General features: G+C 36.1%; 1 protein-coding gene across 1 annotated transcript in view; it reads left to right on the top strand.

Moving 5' to 3' along the window:
• LOC128649747 (phospholipid-transporting ATPase ABCA1-like) overlaps positions 1–22,758 on the top strand; it is a 2,013,556-nt gene that overhangs the window by 426,655 nt on the left and 1,564,143 nt on the right. Inside the window, exons 8-10 of the mRNA XM_053703184.1 lie at positions 2,108–2,182; positions 9,241–9,433; positions 11,353–11,492. Of these exons, the coding sequence (XP_053559159.1) occupies positions 2,108–2,182; positions 9,241–9,433; positions 11,353–11,492 (408 nt within the window). The remainder of the gene's footprint in view (positions 1–2,107; positions 2,183–9,240; positions 9,434–11,352; positions 11,493–22,758) is intronic.

Raw genomic sequence — 22,758 nt, 5'->3', positions numbered from 1 at the left:
CATGTGTTTAGCTAACTCCCAGTAGTGCATTGCTGCTCCTAAAACGAAGAATAGTAAGAGAATGAAGTCAATGTGATGATCTAAATCAAATTGGATTTATGTTTAAAATTGTATGCTGTATCTGAATCTTAAAAGAGAAATGTTGGGTTTCATGTCCCTTAAAGTGAAGGTAAACTCTCCCCTTTATAAAAACAGATTTGGTATGTTAGTGATATTTTAGACAGCGTTTAAGTCATCAGTTGTAATGATGATGCACTGTAACTTACTTTTTAATATAGATATAAAATTCAAATACCCTGCACTCAGCCGCCGACTTCAAAAGTCAGTTTTTCTGTGAGCTAACTGTTTAAACTGTTCTCCAATCAGCACTCTCCCCTTAAGGCACTTTAGTTGCAGCTAGAGCACTGATTGGACAACAATTCAAACCTTTAGCTCACAGAAAATTTGACTTTTGATGTGGGTGGCGGAGCACAGGGTTGTTTAATTTCATATCTATCTTAAAAAGTAACTTGTAGCGCATGTTATTTAAAATTGATTAATTAAACTCCATCTAAAATATCACTAACTTTCCAGATCTGTTTTTTTTTACAATACAACAAACCCATAGACTTAATTCTTTCTAAACTTAAACATTGTTCCTCTCAACCCAGTCTTGGATATATTTTCTCCAGTGTAGTGTAATGTAGTGTGCCATAATGCATCCTTCACTAAAGCTTCTAAGAGATGGAATTTCCAGATGAATGATGCTTCTCATTAAAAAACACATTTGAGTTTAAGATTTTAAGTTCCTCTTATGTGAAGTACACAAACACACATGCACATATATACATACATACATACATATGCATAAACATGCATACACATACACACATACATACATACGTACATACACACATACTCATATACACACATACATACACAAACAATCACACATACATACACCCATACATAAACACACTTACATACATACACACATGCAAACACATACACACACACGCATGTTCAAAGTCACTTTTACAGTAATCAATAATAATATATGGCTTTTTGCTTTGTGCTTATATTCAATACATCTCTTCTCATCTAGAAGGCAAGATAAACTGATTTTAGTGTAACGTTTTGAAGCCTCAGCTTTAGTAAATTGATGAGAACATTGAGAATAGATTAGGGGAAGCTAAAGCTCACCCCTAATAAATATTTAATGAAGGCCCACATAGCTTCACGATTCAAAAGATTTATATCTATAAATCCCTTTCCTGCTGCCTAAATTCTATAACACTAGTACTAATATGTCCAAAGTAACTGAAAAGCTATCACTAGAGAGGTTTAATAAAGAACATTTAATTTAAAGAGTGCCACTGTATCATGAATACAATAGAATTGTTGAAAGATGTAACCTTGTCCCCAGATCATTTAGTCCACAAAGAATATTCTTATCACAAAGAAAATTTTGGGTACCTTCCAGTTGGATATATTCATACTTACAAAGTAATTACTTTTTGACAGGATATTAGTTATAGCTTTGTGTGTCTTTTCATATTTAAATAACATTTGGATCTAACACTTTTCAAATGTATAAATTGCTAATACATGACAATTCATACATTTTCCGTGCCTTTAGTCTAACAATTGTTTTATTGCAAAGTTAGTGTAAGGAAGCTATTAAGCCCTCTAGACTAATAATTTATTGTCTAAATTATACCATTTATTCTTTAAAAGAATGTAAATGGTTTATAATATAACACAATTTGATGTAAATTATCAAAGAGCTATAAATGTTCGGTTCAGCTATGAAAAATTAGACAAATATATTGCCAAATGAAAGTGAAATTTAGACTAAGCATTATCAGCGAAATGTATTACTTTCTTGTTAAACACCTACATTTCATTTGCATAGTGACCTGAATTGTATTACTTAAAATATATAAGTACATTTGAGATGCATTAATCATTGTGAAAACTGATCCATACTTAGAGTATTTTTCATGTTAATGAGTAATCTTTAGATTTGAGGATAGATTAACAATTTGTAAGATAAATGATTTGGCTATTTCCTGTTGTGTATGCCAAAGTTTTTCTAATTCTCTGATAATAATCTTCTTTATTTTAGCTGGTCTTTTCACTTGGTGTCAAAAATCAAACAGTTGAAAATATGATAAGCAATATCATGGTCCTTATTAAACAGGTAAGTGAGTCTGATTAAATAAATTAGTATAAAAGATGCATTATGAAAGAGAGCAAAACCTAAATAATTAAAACTATACTAGAGGAAATGTACAAATATCTGCATGGTCTCATTGGCCTCTAGTTATGAAGGTCTGGAGGACCTGATCCGACACTGTGGATCAGGTCCACCAGACCTCGCTGAATACGGCGAGCAATACGCTCGCCGTATTCAGCATTGCACCAGCAGCTCACAAGAGCTGCTGGTGCAACGCCGCCCCCTGCTGACTCGAGGCCAATAGGCCGCCAGCAGGGGGGTGTCAATCAACCCGATCGTACTAGATCGGGTTGTATTGTGGCGATGTCTGTCCGCCTGCTCAGAGCAGGCGGACAGGTTATGGAGCAGCGATCTTTGTGACCGCTGCTTCATAACTGCTGTTTCTGGCGCCAGAAACACGGGGCATCAAGCTCCATACGGAACTTGATAGATAGGCCCCATTGTCTATTACATTTTATATTAAAAGGGACATTAAACACTAAAAAAAACTTTAGATAGAATGAAGCATTCAAAGAAAATATTAGTCTGAGTATAACATGTTAGATGTATTTTTTGAAAGTTTTATTAGCTGTTTAAATATTAACCAAATCAGTGTAAAGTTTTAGGGGCCGATTTATCAAGCTCCGTATGGAGCTTAATGCCCCTGTTTCCGCGTGAGCCTTTAGACTTGCCGGAAACAGAAGTTATGAAGCAGTGGTCTAAAGACCACTGCTCCATAACTTGTCCACCTGCTCTGAGGCCGCGGACAGAAATCAACCTGATCGAATAAGATCGGGTTGATTGACAACCCCCTGCTAGCAGCCGATTGGCCATGAATCTGCAGGGGGCGGTATTGCACCAGCAGTTCACAAGAACTACTGGTGCAATGACAAAAGCCGAAAGCGTATGCTGTCAGCATTTATCGATGTGCAGCGGACATGATACGCTACATTGTATCATGTCTGCTTGCACTTTGATAAATCTACCCCTTAGTGTCTATAAAACAATGGGAAATGCCATGTTGTAACTTAAAGGGATAGTACACTGTAAAATAGTTTTTCCATTAATGTATTTTAAATGACTTGTTATACCAACTGCAGAGTATAAAATATTTGAGAAATTGCATTTTCATGCTTATTTGTGTATATGAAGTAGCTGATTTTGTGCTTTGAAACCACAGCCTATTACAATGGGTTGAACTTAAAGGGACAGTCAACACCAGAATTTTTGTTGTTTAAAAAGATAGATAATCCCTTTATTACCCATTCCCCAGTTTTGCATAACCAACACTGTTATATTAATACACTTTTTACTGCTTTGACTATCTTGTATCTAAGCATCTTCTGACCGCCCCTAATCACATGACTTTTAGTTATTATCTATTGACTTGCAGTTTAGCCAATTAGTTCAGTGTCTGCCACAACTCACGGGCGTGATCACAATGCTATCTATATGGTTTACCTGAACTACTCTCCCCTGCTGTGAAAAGCAAATACAAAAGCATGTGATTAGAGGCGGCCTTCAAGGCCTTAGAAATTATCATATGAGCCTTTCTAGGTTTGCTCTCAACTAGAATACCAAGAGAACAAAGCAAAATTGTTGATAAAAGTAAATTGGAAAGTTGTTTAAAATTACATGCCCTATTTGAAAAATAAAAGTTTTTTTTGGCCTTGACTGTCCCATTAAAGGTGATATCAGATCTCATTATGTTCTAAGTTTGTGTAAACAGACTTGCTTCCTTATCTTTTATTTGGCTGGAACACCAAAGATCAATACATAGAGAGAACAATGGAAAATGACCATTTTATTAGTTAACTATCCTGCATCCTACTGAGAGTGTAATCTCTTCTGCTGGCTGTGTATACTTAGGCTATTCAATAGCCTATACTCCAGTATTAATTTGTTCAGTATAGGTGGCGCTACCACAGGCTAAATCAGATATTTCAAATGCTGAAATAGGAGTAAAGGAGATACTTCTAACCAATTTATTACACTCTAGCAGGTTAAAAGGATCATTGGGAATAATTTAAGGGGAGAAAATTTTTGGGTGAACTGTCCCTTTAAAGTTAATTTAGATGGGACACGTTATAGTTTTATTGTTCCAGTTTTTGAATCAAGTCTTCTGACTTCCTGTAGCACTCAGAAACCATCCTTATCTCACTTTGTTTTCATGGCAAATAAATGGAAAGAACAGCCTAAAAGGACTGCTTTCTAGTAGCAAAAAAGGGACACTCAAGTCAAAATTAAACTTTCATGATTCAGATAGAGATTCAATTTTTAAACAACTTTCCAATTAAATTCCATTAAAAGGATGTGCACAGCCCTTTAATATTTACACTTTGAGTCACCAGTTCCTACTGAGCATGTGCAAGACTTCACAGAATATACGTATATGCATTTGTGATTGGATGATGGCTGTCACATGATACAGGAGGAGTGGCAATTTGAAATTTGTCAGAAAATAATCTACTACTCATTTGAAGTTCAGACTAAGTTAAATTACATTCACCGAGATTACGAGTTTGGCGTTAACAGGGGTGCGTTGCTAACGAGCCTTTTTTTCTAAAGCTACCTTAAGCCAACGCTGGTATTACAGGTTTTTTTAAACCTGGCATTAGCCGCAAAAAGGTGAGCGTAGAGCAAAATTTAGCTCCACATCTCACCTCAATACCAGTGTTGCTTACGGTAGCGGTAAGCTGGCTAAACGTGCTTGTGCACGATTTCCCCATAGGAAACAATGGCGCTGAGCTGGCTGAAAAAAAACCTAACACCTGCAAAAAAGCAGTGTTCAGCTCCTAACGCAGCCCCATTGTTTCCTATGGGAAAATAAAAAATATGTCTGCACCTAACACCCTAACATGAACCCCGAGTCCAAACACCCCTAATCTTACACTTATTAACCCCTAATCTGCCGCCCCCGACATCGTTGCCACCTGCATTATACTATTAACCCCCAATCTGCCACTCCGGACACCGCCACCACCTACATTATACTTATAAACCCCTAATCTGCTGCCCCAATATCGTCGACACCTATCCTAACACCCCCTAATTTAAATATAATTTAAATAAATCTAAATAAAATAACTACAATTAAATAAATTATTACTATTTAAAACTAAATACTTACCTATAAAATAAACCATAAGATAGATACAATATAGCTAATAGTTACATTGTAGCTAGCTTATGATTTATTTTTATTTTACAGGCAAGTTTGTATTTATTTTAACTAGGTACAATAGTTATTAAATAGTTATTAACTATTTAATAACGACATAAGTACAAAATTACCTGTAAAATAAATCCTAACCTAAGTTACAATTACACCTAACACTACACTATCATTAAACTAATTACCTAAACTACCTACAATTAATTACAATTAAATTCAATAAGCAAAATTACGAAAAAAAACAAACACTAAATTACAGAAAATAAAAAAAGAATTGCAAGAATTTTAAACTAATTACACCTAATCTAATCCCCCTAATAAAATAAAAAAGCCCCCCAAAATAAATAAATTTCCCTACCCTATACTAAATTACAAATAGCCCTTAAAGGGCCTTTTACGGGGCATTGCCCCAAAGTAATAAGCTCTTTTACCTGCAAAAAAAGTACAATCCCCCCACCACCCACACACCCCTACTCTAAAACCCACCCAATCCCCCTTAATAAAACCTAACACTACCCCCTTGAAGATCACGCTACCTTGAGCCGTCTTCACCCAGCCGGGCACAAGTGGTCATCCGATCCGGGCAGAAGTCTTCATCCGATGGGGCAGTAGAGGACATCCAGACCGGCAGAAGTTTTCATCCTATCCGGGCAGAAGAGGACATCCGGACCGGCAGAAGGCTTCATTCAAGCGGCATCTTCTATCTTCTTCCATCCGACGAGGAGCGACTCCACCTTGAAGACATCCGGTGCGGAGCATCCTTCCAGTACGACGGACTAACGACGAATGACGGTTCCTTTAAATGACATCATCCAAGATGGCGTCCCTCGAATTCCGATTGGCTGATAGGATTCTATCAGCCAATCGGAATTAAGGTAGGAAAAATCTGATTGGTTGATTTAATCAGCCAATCGGATTGAAGTTCATACCTTAATTCCGATTGGCTGATAGAATCCTATCAGCCAATCGTAATTTGAGGGACTCCATCTTGGATGACGTCATTTAAAGGAACCGTCATTCGTCATTAGTCCGTCGTGCTGGAAGGATGCTCCACGCCGGATGTCTTCAAGATGGAGTCGCTCCTCGTCGGATGGAAGAAGATAGAAGATGCTGCTTGGATGAAGCCTTTTGCCGGTCCGGATGTCCTCTTCTGTCCGGATAGGATGAAGACTTCTGCCGGTCTGGATGTCCTCTTCTGCCCCATCGGATGAAGACTTCTGCCCGGATCGGATGACCACTTGTGCCCGGCTGGGTGAAGACGGCTCAAGGTAGGGTGATCTTCAAGGGGATAGTGTTAGGTTTTATTAAGGGGGGATTGGGTGGGTTTTAGAGTAGGGGTGTGTGGGTTGTAATGTTGGGGGGTATTGTAATTTTTTTTTACAGGTAAAAGAGCTGATTACTTTGGGGCAATGCCCCGCAAAAGGCCCTTTTAAGGGCTATTTGTAATTTAGTATAGGGTAGGACATTTTATTATTTTGGGGGGCTTTTTTATTTTATTAGGGGGCTTAGATTAGGTGCAATTAGCTTAAACTTCTTGTAATTTTTTTCTGTAATTTAGTTTATTGAATTTAATTGTAATTAATTGTAGGTAGTTTAGGTAATTAGTTTAATGATAGTGTAGTGTTAGGTGTAATTGTAACTTAGGTTAGAATTTATTTTACAGGTAATTTTGTTCTTATTTTAGCTAGGTAGTTATTAAATAGTTAATAACTATTTAATAACTATTGTACCTAGTTAAAATAAATACAAAGTTGCCTGTGAAATAAATATAAATCCTAAGCTAGCTACAATGTAACTATTAGTTATATTGTAGCTAGCTTAGGGTTTATTTTATCGGTAAGTATTTAGTTTTAAATAGGATTAATTTATTTAATTATGTTAAATTTATTTAATTTAAATTATATTTAAGTTAGGGGGGGTTAGGGTTAGGTTTAGACTTAGGTTTAGGGGTTAATACCTTTAATATAGTAGCGGCGACGTTGGGGGTGCCAGATTAGGGGTTAATAAATGTAAGTAGGTGTCGGCTATGTTAGGGCAGGCAGATTAGGGGTTAATAAAATTTAACTAGTGTTTGCGAGGCGGGAGTGCAGCGGTTTAGGGGTTAATACATTTATTAAAGTGGCGGCGATGTCCGGTCGGCAGATTAGGGGTTAAATAATTTTATTATAGTGTTTGCGATGTGGGGGGGGCCTCGGCTTAGGGGTTAATAGGTAGTTTATGGGTGTTAGTGTACTTTGTAGCACTTTAGTTAAGAGTTTTATGTTCCGGCATTAGCCCATAGAACTCTTAACTACTGACTTTTAAATGTGGTAGAAGTCTTGCCAGGAGAGGGTCTACCGCTCACTTCTTCCAAGACTCGTAATACCAGCGTTAGGAAAATCCCATTAAAAAGATAGGATACGCAATTGACGTAAGGGGATTTGCGGTAGCCTTGAGTCGCGGAAGAAAAGTGAGCGGTAGACCCTTTCCTGCCTGACTCGTAATACCAGCGTTAGGTAAAAAGCAGCATTGGGACCTCTCAACGCTGCTTTTTAAGGCTAACGCCAAACTCGTAATCTCAGTGATTGTCTTTTTATCATGCATTTGTTGATTACACTGTTTTTACTGGTCCTTTAAATTAAAGTTTTCTTCTTGCTGTAGTCAAACCTAAACCCTGATTTATGTGTGGCTACACATCACATTGTGATTATTCTTATTAATATTATTAATAATGATAATAATCATCATCATCATCACATAAAGAAGAAGAAGAATATATTTGAAATGCCACATTAGGCTCTGCAGGCCTAATTACTACTAAAGAGGAGACCAATCTAACAGCAGTTATAGTGATATATAAACCAGCAGAGTCTGGTGTTTAAGTGTCTAAGCTAAATTGAAGACACTGATAAATTATATATAAATATAATAACCATAATAACAGATTGCTATTTTTCATGATTAATGGCATGTATGGCAATTCAGTACACCTAACCAACTGGAACAAATATAACACAAGTATTTAAATAAGCACTTTTAGTTTGTTGACTGTAGTAAATAAATATTCTCATTAAACTAATTAAATATCATTTTCTAACTGATCTAGGGCTAAATTACAAGTGGAGCGCTAATTTAACTTGCACCCGTAAAGGGGCAAATTTTCCTTTTATGGTCGCACGTTAAATAACTAGCCTTTACAAGTGGCTCTCGCAAGCTCGCAGGAGCTCTTTGCACTTAGGACGATTAACCAGTCTTCTGGTTAATTAAAAAAGGCCCCCCCAAATAAAGTGTACAGTTTCTTTATTAAAATAAAAAATATGAGCAATTTTTTTTTTTTAAATAACGGCACAAAAAAGATATGAGGGGTAAAAGGGAGAGGATGTTAGAAACAAACGGCACTGAAATGTGCCTTTACATTGCGGTCTATGGGGACCGTGATTTCACTGTAAATATATATGCTTATATACATAAATATATTTATATGTTAATTTGTGTATATACACATATAAACACATAAATATATATATACGTATATATCCATATACATTTATATTTTTAATTTGCTGTCCAACGCTGTGCGACTTACCCCCTGCGCTGTGCTTAGGTTCTCTGCCGTGTTTTATGGCATCAAAACGAGGCTCCCATTGGAGCCTATGGAATCACGCTCTTGTGAGCGCAAAGCTTCCAGGCAATGCAAACGTGAGGTTGCGTTCACATTGCACCTAACTTGTGATACCAGCGCACATTTGCGTGCACTGGTATTACTGAGTGGAGCACAAATATCGCGCTTGCAAAAGCGCAATTTTGCGCTCCACTCATAATCTAGTTTTTAGTATATAAAACATACTTTACAGTTTATAGGAAGCTAACATATTATTTTATATTGCAGATGAGTAACCTTCAGACTATAAATGTTATGAAATCCCTAAACACTTCAAGCACAAGAGCCATGGACAATTCAGTTGCTGGAGCCCTTAGTTATATTAATATGTTTTTGTGTGGAACGGATCCAAGCGAAATGCCTAACAGAAGTTCATCAGCCAGCAGTTCAGACAATTTTATGGGAATTGATATCCTAGATGGTAAGTGATAATGTCTATTGTCTGTGTCTCTATACAACCAATCAAAACACATTGCTTGCTAGGCAGACATACTTTGTAAGTAGATGACAGCATGGTTAGAATTATGTAATGAACTTTCAGATTTTTAACCTGGTTTACCAGGGCTCTTTAATTAGTCAAATTTGCTGAAAGCATCCATATTCCCAAAATAATCCATTAAAGGGACAGTCTAGTCAAAATTAAACTTTCATGATTCCGATAGGACATGAAATTTTGAACAATTGTTGAAAGTTAAACCTACAGTAGGTAGAATCATATGCTAATTTCTAAGCCCTTGAAGGCCGTCTTTTATCTCCGAGCATTTTGTCAGTTTTTCACTGCTAGACAGCGCTAGTTCATGTGTGCCATATAGAAAACTTTGTGCTCACTCACGTGGAGTCAGCACTGATTGGCTAAAATGCAAGTCTGTCAAAAGAACTGAATTAAGGGGGCATCGGCAGAGGATAAATAAAAGGAAATAACAGAGATGAAAAGTTTATTAATATAACTATGTTGGTTATGCAAAACTAGGGAATGAGTAATAAAGGGATTATCTATCTTTTTAAAGAATAAAAATTCTGCAATAGACTGTCCCTTTAAACTTTTATTACTTAGATAGATAATGCAATTTTAATCCACTTTCCAATTTACTTTTTTTGTATCTAATTTGCTTCATTATCTTCCTTGAAAAGAATACCTAGGTAGCCTCAGGAACAGCAATGCCCTACTGGGAGCTAGCTGCTGATTGGTGGTTGCACACATATGTCTGTTTTCATTAGGTCATCCAAATTGTTCAGCTTGTTCCCAGTAGTGCACTGCTGCTCTTCAACAAAGGATACCAAGAGAACAAAACACATTTGATAATCAAAGTAATATGAAAAGTTATTTAAAAGTGAATGTTCTACCGAAATTACAAAAGAAAATGTTTGGGTTTCATTTCCTTTCAAATAGCCTAAAGAAACAGAATATAAAATGGCTAAAGTTTACAGAATATTCAAGTACTTTGATTTTTATTACAAAGGACATTTCTCTATGATTGAATCTTGTATTAAAAACACTTATGTAAAGATGTGAATACATGAATACATTAATGTAGTTCTCAATGTCCTTTAACTTTTCAAAATCATTGTTAATGCATTTCTTAAAATGGAAAGATAGTGTATTTTTTCTTTTTATATTTTGAGCCAGCAAAATCTGAAAGCCTTAGACAAATTCTAAAAAATAAATAAAAAATTCCAAGTCAAATTACACTTGTATGTGTTATAACATGTATTTGTCAGCATGTTAACATAGTAAAGCACTGATATTATTCATCATGCAAATATGAGACATTGTAATCAACCAATTAAATTATAGTTACCCTGATGGCATTTGCATATTTACCCAAAATGCACCATTGCTTCTGTTTTAAAAAAAACATGATGATTGGTAGCATGTTGCTATTATCATTATTTTTTCTGTTCAAAAGCAATCATAAATCAATTTTAATAATATCTAACTTAAAACTTAAAAGCCCAGCAAGGGTAATATAATATTTCAATAAAAATGTTGCTTAGGGTTACACAAAATTCACTAACTGGTTTATTACTTGAAATGTTTGATAGAAATTCATTTCAAATGGTTTTATTTTCTAAAAAGCAAACCAACTCAGAATATAAAAATAATTTATGAACTTTAAAGCAACAAAGTACAAAAACGGCTTGCTTGGAAATCAATGATATACAGTATATAGAAAGCTACATTTAAGTACATCAATTTCTATAATATAAATTACAGATCTGTTTTTACTCCAATTTTGTTATTGTAGAAATGAAATGCACTTAAAAATTGTCTGTTTCAAGCATTTTTTATACCAGGCTTTTATTTGTAGTAAATGTTCCCAATTTTTCTTCAATTTGTAGATAATTTCTGCAGCTCTCTTATATCTACTTTTGAGAATACAACATCTTTAAAGTTTTTATGGAATACGTTCAAACCTCTGCTTATGGGGAAGATACTCTATACACCTGACAATGCAGTAACAAAACAAATTATAACTGAGGTAAGATATTCCAAGCAAAATTTATAAATTAGTGCCACATTTTTTATTCAGTATTATTACTATAAAAAGATATACATTTGTTACATGATGAATGATATGGATAAAGGAATCCAAAGATAAAAATATCTAAAGTATTAGATTTGAGATTTTAAAGAAAAGTCCAAAATGAAGCGTATTTGCCTTTTAATTTTAAATAGAAACATAACAGTTAGCGTGCCACTTGTAATCTACCCCAAGGCAAGATTACAAGTGGCACACTAACTGTTGCGCGCAAGCAAAAGGGGTTTATCGCGGCTCTCTGTGCAAGTCGGAAGTATTGCGTGTATTACGAGTTAAAAGGTAACGAGTTTGCTCGAGCTCAATTAAATTTAATGCGCATCGGGATAGCGCGACTTCAGAGCTCAAAGTAACTGTTACGCTGCACAAAAGACATCAAAATTATATTTAAAAGTACAGTTACAATCGTAATAACACTAAAAAATAAAAAATTTAAAAATATTGCATTAAAAAGATTTAAGGGCTCAAAGATATGAGGTCTCAGGTGTTAGTAAAAAAAGGACTGAAAACACCTTTAACATAGACATACATATGTCTAAATATGTATATGTACAGTATGTATATTTATGTTTATATGTGTGTACATATGTATGTATTTATATGCATATATATGTATTTTACAGACATATATACGCATATAAACACACAAATAAATAGCCCTTTGCACTCAAGTAGCTGAAAACATGACAAATCATATTTATGCAATATTCATATTTAATAAAGTGCTTAAAGGGACACTGACCATTGCTTTGCCTGACCGCTCTGCTGCCTCATCCTTGTATTTGATTAAAGGGACACGGACCATTGCTTTGCCTGACCACTCTGCTTCCTCATCCTTGTATTTGATTAAAGGGACACAGAACATTGCTTTGCCTGACTACTCTGCTGCCTCATCCTTATACTTGATTAAAGGGACACAGACCATTGCTTTGCCTGACCACTCTGCCGCCTCATCCTTATACTTGATTAAAGGGACATTGGCCATTGCTTTGCCTGACCATTCTGCCGCCTCATCCTTATACTTGATTAAAGGGACATTGACCATTGCTTTTCCTGACCAATCTGCTGCCTCATCCTTGTACTTGATTAGAGGGACATTGTCCATTGCTTCATTTGATCTCTCAACTGCCGTATCCTCTGCCTGTTTTAAAACTCCAATCCAAATACCTGCATCTGTGAGTACAGTCTTCTTTTTCTACAAATTAACCTGTTCATATTTTCCTGAGTGGGTCACGTCCTGGTTTCCTCTCAGCGTGCTAGTGTGTGTTTTTCTTTTTCACGCAAGCAGTTGGGTCCAATCCTGGACTGATTCTATACGGCTGACAGAAAAAAGCCCCAGAAAGGATAAGTATTTTAGATCCAAATTTGGAGCCAATGTTGTATCCACTTCTTTTCCCTTTTGGGGACCAAAGTTGGCCACCTAAAATGAAACTTAATTACAACCCTACTACTGTTAAAAATATAAGAATTAAATCCTTAGCAAAGCTAAGAGAAAGGGTCACCCAAAAGCAATTTTATGGGTAGATTCTTTCCATCCGAGACGAGTTTAACCCATTTCTGAGTGCTGGTAAATTGACTCAGCAATACTTTGTAGATGCATATTTTAAGACAGAAGGTTATTGTTTAAACTATGTTAGACAAAATCAGTCAAAATTGAGGGATAAAAAGTATACAGGTCTCATGGACCATCTTCAAAGTGTAGCTGCAGACCAGGGCTTACTTACAGGCAAAGCAGTTATACTTCCATCTACATTCCAAGGTAGTCCAAGAAACATGGTACAGAATTACCAAGATGCCATGGCTATTGTTAGAAAGTATGGGAAGTCTGATTTTTTTCATAATCATGACATGTAACCCAAAATGGTCTGAAATTGTTGTTAAAGGGACACTGAACCCAATTTTTTTCTTTTGTAAATTCAGATAGAGCATGCAATTTAAAGCAACTTTCTAATTTACTCCTATTATCAAATTTTCTTCATTCTCTTTCTATCTTTATTTGAAAAATAATGTATTTAAGGGTTTTTTTGGTTCAGAACTCTGGACAGCACTTTTTTATTGGTGGATGAATGTATCCACCAATCAGCAAGAACAACCCAAGTTGTTCACCAAAAATGGTCCGGCATCTAAACTTACATTCTTGCATTTCAAATACAGATACCAAGAGAATGAAGAACATTTGATAATAGGAGTAAATTAGAAAGTTGCTTAAAATGTCATGCTCAATCTGAATCATATATATATATATATATATATATATATATATAACATATTCTGCTAGGTGAAGAAGGTTCGAATGTGAAATTTTAATATTTCGTGAAAGGTTAGCACACTTGAGAAAATGCGATTGAGTTTGCATGACTTGTTTGCTTTAACTTTGTATTTACTGTAAATGTTTCACATTCCAAAGAGGGGAATATGTTCTAAATATTTTTAAATAGATATAACCATATATACTGTACCAAATATATATATATATATATATATATATATATATATATATATATATATATATATATATATAAATAGAACATATTCTGCTAGGTGAAGAAGGTTCAAATGTGAAATTTTAATATTTTGTGAAAGGTTAGCACACTTGAGAAAATGCGATTGAGTTTGCATGACTTGTTGGTTGTTTAGTTTTTGTTTTTTTCCACTCATCACCCTCCATTGAATAAATAAAAGAGAGAAGCGCTCAACCTGGGAATGAACAATAGCATAATAGCTTGTTCTATTGCTAGTTACCACCCAAGAAGCAGCCTCTTTTTGCTCAAAATGTGCCTTTCACAGAGAAAAACTTTCCTGTAGCACATCAGTCTGATCCTGACTTCACAGTACAGTCCAGCCCCGAAATACCAGGCAATCCCTCTCTGAACAAGGGAGACAGCAAAACCCCAGACGTACGTTTCGGCCTAGTGTCGGCCTCGTCAGTGATGTGCAGCCATACCCCTCTAGGCACACTGAGCAACGGGTCCACGTCTGGGTTCCCGCATCACACTTCGGGAGACTTCCCTAAGAGTCATAATTTGCATAAATTAAAAGAGAGAAGCTCTCACACTCCATTGAAGTCTATGGGGGATCATAGTAATGCCATTGTGATATTCCAAGTTCATCTTTTTGCTTGCGATGCACAAGCGAAAACTACTACTCCACTCGTAATCTAGCGCTCAGTCTTTTACTGACACAATGTCACCAATACCCAAGCATGGTAACATAGTAACATAGTAGATAAGGTTGAAAAAAGACTGAAGTCCATCGAGTTCAACCTATACAAATCTAAAATACTTACAAAAAGCTCCAGTTAAGCTTAAATAACCCCATTAAAATGTGACCCATTTAATACTAGCAATCATATCCATGAATTTTGTTTATATACAGAAATGTATCCAGACTATTTTTAAATGTATCTATGGTATTGACATTCACTACCTCCTTTGGTAATGAGTTCCACAATTTTATTGCTCTTACAGTGAAAAAACGTTTCCGTTGCAGGAGATTAAATCTCCTTTCCTCCAACCTTAAATTATGACCTCTTGTCAGAACCAATTTTCTTGGAATAAAAAGAGCTTCTGCCATCTCTGTATATGGGCCTTGAATATATTTATATAAAGTAATCATGTCACCTCTCAAGCGCCTTTTTTCTAAAGAGAACAGACCCAGTTTGGCTAGCCTCTCCTCATAGGTTAATTTCTCCAATCCCCTTATTAGCTTTGTGGCCCTTCTCTGAACTTTTTCTAGTTCTGCAATATCTTTTTTAGCAATCGGTCCCCAGAACTGCACTCCAAACTCAAGGTGAGGTCTTACCAGGGCTTTATATAATGACAGAATTATGCTTTCCTCCCTTGAATCAATGCCTCTTTTAATACATGCTAGTATCTTATTAGCCTTTGAAGCCGCTGCCCTGCATTGTGCACTCATCTTTAGCTTGTTATCTATTACTACTCCCAAATCCCTTTCCTCCTGTGTTTGGCTAAGTCTTGTCCCATTTAAAAAATACATAGCCTGCTTATTTTTACTTCCAAAATGTAGAACCTTACATTTTTCCATATTAAATCTCATTTTCCATTCACTTGCCCATAGTTCTAATTTTAGCAAATCCCTTTGCAAAGAGAGTTCATCCTGCTCTGACCTAATGACCTTACTTAACTTAGTATCATCTGCAAAAATAGAGATGTCGCTATTTAATCCTTGCTCCAAGTCATTTATAAAAATATTAAAAAGAACAGGGCCCAGTACTGATCCCTGGGGGACGCCACTGATTACCTTTGTCCAATCTGAGTATGATCCATTTACTGCTACTCGTTGCTCCCTATCTTTTATCCAGTTATTTATCCATGAGCTAACATTTTCAGCTATTCCCAGTCCCTTAACCCCTTAATGACCACAGCACTTTTCCATTTTCTGTCCGTTTGGGACCAAGGCTATTTTTACATTTTTGCGGTGTTTGTGTTTAGCTGTAATTTTCCTCTTGCTCATTTACTGTACCCACACATATTATATACCGTTTTTCTCGCCATTAAATGGACTTTCCAAAGATACCATTATTTTCATCATATCTTATAATTTATTGTAAAAAAAATTATAAAATATGAGAAAAAAATGGAAAAAACACACTTTTTCTAACTTTGACCCCCAAAATCTGTTACACATCTACAACCACCAAAAAACACCCATGCTAAATATTTTCTAAATTTTGTCCTGAGTTTAGAAATAACCAATGTTTACACGTTCTTTGCTTTTTTTGCAAGCTATAGGGCCATAAATACAAGTAGCACTTTGCTATTTCCAAACCATTTTATTCAAGATTAGCGCTAGTTACATTGGGACACTGATATCTTTCAGGAATCCCTGAATATGCCTTGACATGTATATATTTTTTTTTAGAAGACATCCCAAAGTATTGATCTAGGCCAATTTTGGTATATTTCATGCCACCATTTCACCGCCAAATGCGATCAAATACAAAAAATCGTTCACTTTTTCACAAACTTTCGGTTTCTCACTGAAATTATTTACAAACAGCTTGTGCAATTATGGCATAAATGGTTGTAAATTTTTCTCTGGGATCCCCTTTGTTCAGAAATAGCAGACATATATGGCTTTGGCATTGCTTTTTGGTAATTAGAAGGCCGCTAAATGCCGCTGCGCACCACACGTGTATTATGCCCAGCAGTGCAGGGGTTAATTAGGGAGCTTGTAGGGAGCTTGTAGGGTTAATTTTAGCTTTATTCTAGTGTAGCAGACAACCCAAAGTATTGATCTAGGCCCATTTTGGTATATTTCATGCCACCATTTCACCGCCAAATGCGATCAAATAAAAAAAAAAGTTCCCTTTTTCACAAACTTTTTGTTTCTCACTGAAATTATTTACAAACAGCTTGTGCAATTATGACATAAATGGTTGTAAATTTTTCTCTGTGATCCCCTTTGTTCAGAAATAGCAGACACATATGGCTTTGGCGTTGCTTTTTGGTACTTAGGCCGCTAAATGCGCATCACATGTATTATGGCTAGCAGTGAAGGGGTTAATTAGGTAGCTTGTAGGGAGCTTGCAGGGTTAATTTTAGCTTTAGTGTAGAGCTTAGCCTCCCACCTGAAACATCAGACCCCCTGATCCCTCCCAAACAACTCTCTTCCCTCCCCCACCCCACAATTGTCCCCGCCATCTTAAGTACTGGCAGAAACTGCCAGTACTAAAATAAAAGCTATATTTGGGCTTTTTTTTTTTTAAAAGAAAAGGCATATTTACATATGCTGCTCTGTAGGACCCCCCTTTAGCCCCCAAACTGACTGATCCCCCACCAAACAGCTCTCTAACTCTCCCCCTCTGTCTTAATGGCCGCCATCTTGGGTACTGGCAGCTGTCTGCCAGTACCCAGTTTAGAATAAAATTGGTGATTTTTAAATTTTTCCCCTTTTCTGTAGTGTAGCACCCTGCCCCACCAAAGACCAACCCCCCACCCCCTCCTAGATACCTTCGATTTATATTTTTTTTCCCATTAAAATACCCCTTTCTCAAACTTTTATACAGTTATATTTTCTGTAGTGTAGCGTTCCCACCCGCTCCCGCCCCGTGCACGCGCCCGCCCGCCGCCCCCGTGCACGCGCGCGCGCCCGTGCGCGCCCCCATCGGCTCTGCCCCCGATCCCGCCCCCCTCTACATTACCCGGCCCATCGATGGCCGCCCACCCGCCTCCCAAGTCGGCTCCCACCCACCAACGATACCGGCCATCGATGTCCGGTGCAGAGAGGGCCACAGAGTGGCTCTCTCTGCATCGGATGGCCATCTAGCGTTATTGCAGGAGGCCTCCATATCGAGGCATCACTGCAATAACCGGAAAGCAGCTGGAAGCGAGCAGGATCGCTTCCAGCTGCTTTCCACACCGAGGACGTACCCTGCACGTCCTCGGTCATTAAGGGGTTAATTTTGTGCATTAATCTCTCATGTGGCACTGTATCAAATGCCTTTGCAAAATCTAAGTATATCACATCAACTGATTCCCCTTTATCTATATTTTTACTTACTTCCTCGTAGAATCTAATTAGATTAGTTTGACATGATCTATTTCTCCTAAAGCCATGCTGATTAGAACTCATAATCTTGTTTACACGAATATGCTCATCAATATAATCCGTTATAATCCCTTCAAATATCTTCCCCACTATTGATGTCAGACTAACTGGTCTATAGCTTCCTGGATCATCCCTGCTTCCCTTTTTGAAGAGTGGCACCACATCAGCTTTACGCCAATCCTGGGGTACCATGCCTGAGGATAATGAGTCTTGAAAAATTAAGAGTAAAGGTTTGTCTATAACAGTGCTAAGTTCACTTAACACCCTTGGGTGTATTCCATCGGGCCTGGAGTTTTATTTACCTTAATATTTTTTAGTTTTTTCCTGATATCCTCTAAACAAAACCCAGTTAGTGGTATGGACTGGCATGTTCTATTCTGTTCCAAAGTATCATTCAATGGTTCCTCTCTTGTGTATACTGAAGAAAAAAAACTGGTTTAGTACCTCAGCCTTCTCCCTGTCATTATTTATCATGCTACCCTCCACACATTTTAATGTACCTATATTATCCTCCTTAGATTTTTTGCTATTTATGTACTTAAAGAACCTTTTAGGGTTAGACTTAGAATCCTTGGCAATTAATTTTTCATTTTCAATTTTGGCTAATTTGATTGCTTTTTTGCATGCTTTGTTACATTCCTTATAAATATTGTATGCTGAGTCTGTACTATTTTCTTTTAATAATTTAAATGCCCTACGTTTTTTCCTAATTTCTTTTAACACATTTTTATTTAGCCATAACGGCTTAGTTTTTTTATTTTTATTTTTATAGCCATATGGTATGTATTGATATGTATATTTATTTAACAAATTTTTAAATATTATCCATTTATCCTCTGTATTTTTATTAGAAAATACATTGTCCCAATTTATATTATTTAATGATTTCCTTAAATCGTTGAATTTTGCTTTCTTGAAATTAAAAGTCTTAGTTAAGCCTTTAAAACACTGCATATGAAAAGAGATTTCAAATGTGACCATTTTATGATCACTGTTACCCAAATGTTCTTTAACTTCTATGTTTGATATTATATCTGTATTGTTTGATAGCACTAAATCCAATATAGCTTTACTCCTAGTTGGCTCCTCTATTAATTGTGACAAGAAGTTATCCCTGAGAACATTTAAAAATCCTGATCCTCTAGTTACAGGTAGAATATGTGCATGTAAAAAAACTAATTTTCCCTATTTGTTGTATTCATTGGCAAACAATACATTACCAGTCCTTTAATAATAATAAAAAAATGCATGCGGATAGCATATAATGCACTCAGAAAGAAAAAAATGCATGCAGAAAGATTCGCTCACGCTGTTGCTCTACTGTTACTCTAAAGGTGGGTTTTCTGTAGGTGGGAAAGGCTTTAAATTTACATTATTTAATAATGGTCCAGCAACATTCTTGTCAATTTTCAATAAGTATATAAGCTTCACTTTTGTTCTTGACAATCCTGACCCTATTAAAAAATATATATTAATTAAAAAAAAAAAAAAAATATATATATATATTTCTTTCATGTAAGTGGCAAGAGTCCATGAGCTAGTGACGTATGGGATATACATTCCTACCTGGAGGGGGAAAAGTTCCCCAAACCTCAAAATACCTATAAATACACCTCCCACCTCACTCATACTTCAGTTTTACAAACTTTGCCTTCGTTGGAGAATGGTGAAGCAAGTCATGCTTACATTTCTTATGTGAAAGGCGCTTCTAAGAATTTTGAAGCCCAGTTCCTCTCAAAGTACAGTGTTTGTCTGAGTGATGTGAAGGGAGTATTGCCTGATGATGTCATGTTTTCACCTATGGAAAATCTATTCTAAGGCTCTCTGTAAATTCGGTCGTGGGGATTCATCTGGCACCTCCCTTTTACAGATCAACATTATACTCCTCTACCATTACCTCTTCTGATATGTTTCAATACTGGTTTCGCTGTCTGCTATATGTGGATGGGTGTCTTCAGGTAAGTATATATCTTTTGTTATGACACTCTCAGCTATGTTTGGCACTTTATATTTTTAAAGTTTTAAATATATATTGCATATATTTGCCATGAGTCAGTTCTATGTTTATTTCCCTTTGCAGTCTAACAGTTTCAGCATGGAAAATTATGTTGGGAGAAATTTAGTATATTTTTTACTTACCTAAGGTTTCAGCAAGTTATAACTTTGGTCTGTTTTTTCAATTTTTTGCGGGAAAATTAGGCTCGCAATGGCACAAAATAATTCTATTTATTGCATAATTTTTGGCGCAGAATTTTTGGTGCGAAGGTTGCTTTTGTTGTGACACGAGTCACGTAATTTCTTGCGTCTTTGTTGACGCAATTTTTTTGGCGCAAACTCGTGGCTGTTATGCGAATTGTGTAATTTATGGTTAAACCTTGGCGCCAAAAGTTTTTTTCTCAGAATTTGCGTCATCTTTGTTTGTATCATTTTTGGCGCCAAAAATTTAGTTATATTAAGTCTCTCCCTCTTTTGCTCTCTGCTTTCATTTGTTACAGAGGACTATGATATTTGATTTTTGTTTTTCATATAAGCATTTATTCCCATTCCTGAAACTGCTATTTTGAGGAAATTTGATTTTTTTTTTTAAATGTTATTTTTTCTTTTTTGTTACATTTTTCAAGATGTCTCAAACTGAGCCTGCCTTTGATGTTACTGTAGGAACCAAGTTGCCTGAAAACAAATCTACCATAGCTAAGTGTGTATATTGTAAATTTGCTGATCTTCCTTCTTCAGCTCAAGTATGTGGCACTTGTTATGAGAAATTGTTTCATGCTGATAAAGTTTCTATAAGTACAAATACATCTACTGTTAAACCCTCACAGTCTAATTTACATAATATTCCTGTAGATATAAACGATGATATTGCTGCAGCCATAGAAGAGGCTATGACTGCTATTTCGCCTTCAAATAAATGTAAAAGGTCTCTTCCTACTTCTCATATTTCTGAAGAAGTTTGTATTGACCAACAGTATACTGAAGTATTGTCTGCTGATGAGGACTTCTCTGGCTCAGACTCTGAAATTTATAAATCTTACTTTCTTTTTAAGATGGAATACATGTAAGTATTGTTTACTTTGGGTATTGAGGAATCTAGTCCTTTTGATAACAAGAATAGCAAACGTTTAAATTCTGTTTTTAAAACTTCTGAGGTTGCTCCTGAAGTTTTTCCAATTCCAGATGCTATCTCTAATATGATTACCAAGGAATGGTCTGAGCCTGGTACTTCTTTTAATCCTTCTTCTAGGTTTAAAAAAATGTATCCTTTACCTGTGTCTAATTTAGAGCTTTGGGAGAAAGTCCCTAAAGTTGATGGCGCTATTTCTACTCTTACCAAACGTACTACTATTCCTATGGAAGATAGTACTTCTTTTAAATATCCCTTAGATAGGAAGATTGAATCTTATCTTAGGAAGGCATATTTACATACTGGCTATATTCTTAGACCTGCTATTTCTATAGCTGATGTTGTTGCTGCTTCAACTTTTTGGTTGGACAATTTAGCAGAGCAGCTATTGGATCCTGATTTGTCTAACATTGTTGTTTTACTTCAACATGCTAATCACTTCCTTTGTGATGCTATATTTGATATTATTAAGATTGATATTAAATTATGTCTTTAGCTATTCTATCTAGAAGAGCTTTATGGAATGCAGATATGGTGTCTAAATCTAGATTACTATCATTATCTTTTCAAGGTAATAATTTATTTGGATCTCAATTGGATTCTATTATCTCCACTATCACTGGGGGTAAGTGAGTTTTTCTGCCCCAAGATAAGAAATCTAAGGGTTAATTAAAGCTCCCAATCGTTTTTGTTCCTTTTGTCAGTCTTAGGAACAAAAAAACACTCCTTCCCCTAAGGCCTCTGGTTCCAATTGGAGACCATACACAAATTGGAATAAGTTCAAGCCTTATAAGAAACCAAATACAACCCCCTAGACTGCATGAAGGTGTGGCCCTCAATCCAGTTCAACTGGTGGGGGGCAGACTAAAATTATTTTAAGACATTTGGGAAGATTCTGTCCAAAATCAGTGGATTCAGGATATTGTTTCTCAGGGGTATCAAATAGGTTTCAGAATAAGACCTCCCGTGGGAAGATTCTTTCTTTTCCCATGTTCCAACAAACCACCTGAAGGCTCAGGCTTTTCTGAAGTGTATTTCAGACCTAGAGCTTGCAGGGGTGATTGTTCCAGTTCCTCTACATGAACAGGGTTTGGGTCTTTATTCAAATCTGTTCATTATCCCAAAGAAGAAGGATTCATTCAGACCAATTCTGGATCTGAAAACTTTAAATCATTTTGTAAGAGTCTCAACTTTCAAGATGGTGACTATAAGGACTATTCTGCCTTTTGTTCAGCAAGGTCATCTCATGTACACAATAGACGTACAGGACGCTTATCTTCATATTTCGATTCATGATGTCAAATATCGTTTTTTGAGATTCTCTTTTTTAGATAAGCATTACCAATTTGTTGCTCTTCTATTTGGTCTAGCGACAGCTCCAAGAATCTTTTCAAAGGTTCTCGGTGCCGTTCTATCTGTAATCAGAAAGTAGGGTATTGCAGTGTTTCCTTATTTGGATGATATCTTGGTACTAGCTCAATCTTTTCATTTAGCAGAATCTTACATGAAACAACT

This window comes from Bombina bombina, chromosome 2 (assembly GCF_027579735.1).
Source record: "Bombina bombina isolate aBomBom1 chromosome 2, aBomBom1.pri, whole genome shotgun sequence".
NCBI classification, from domain to species: domain Eukaryota; kingdom Metazoa; phylum Chordata; class Amphibia; order Anura; family Bombinatoridae; genus Bombina; species Bombina bombina.
Note: the sequence above shows the minus strand (reverse complement) of the source record. Positions and strands in the feature narration are given on the sequence as shown.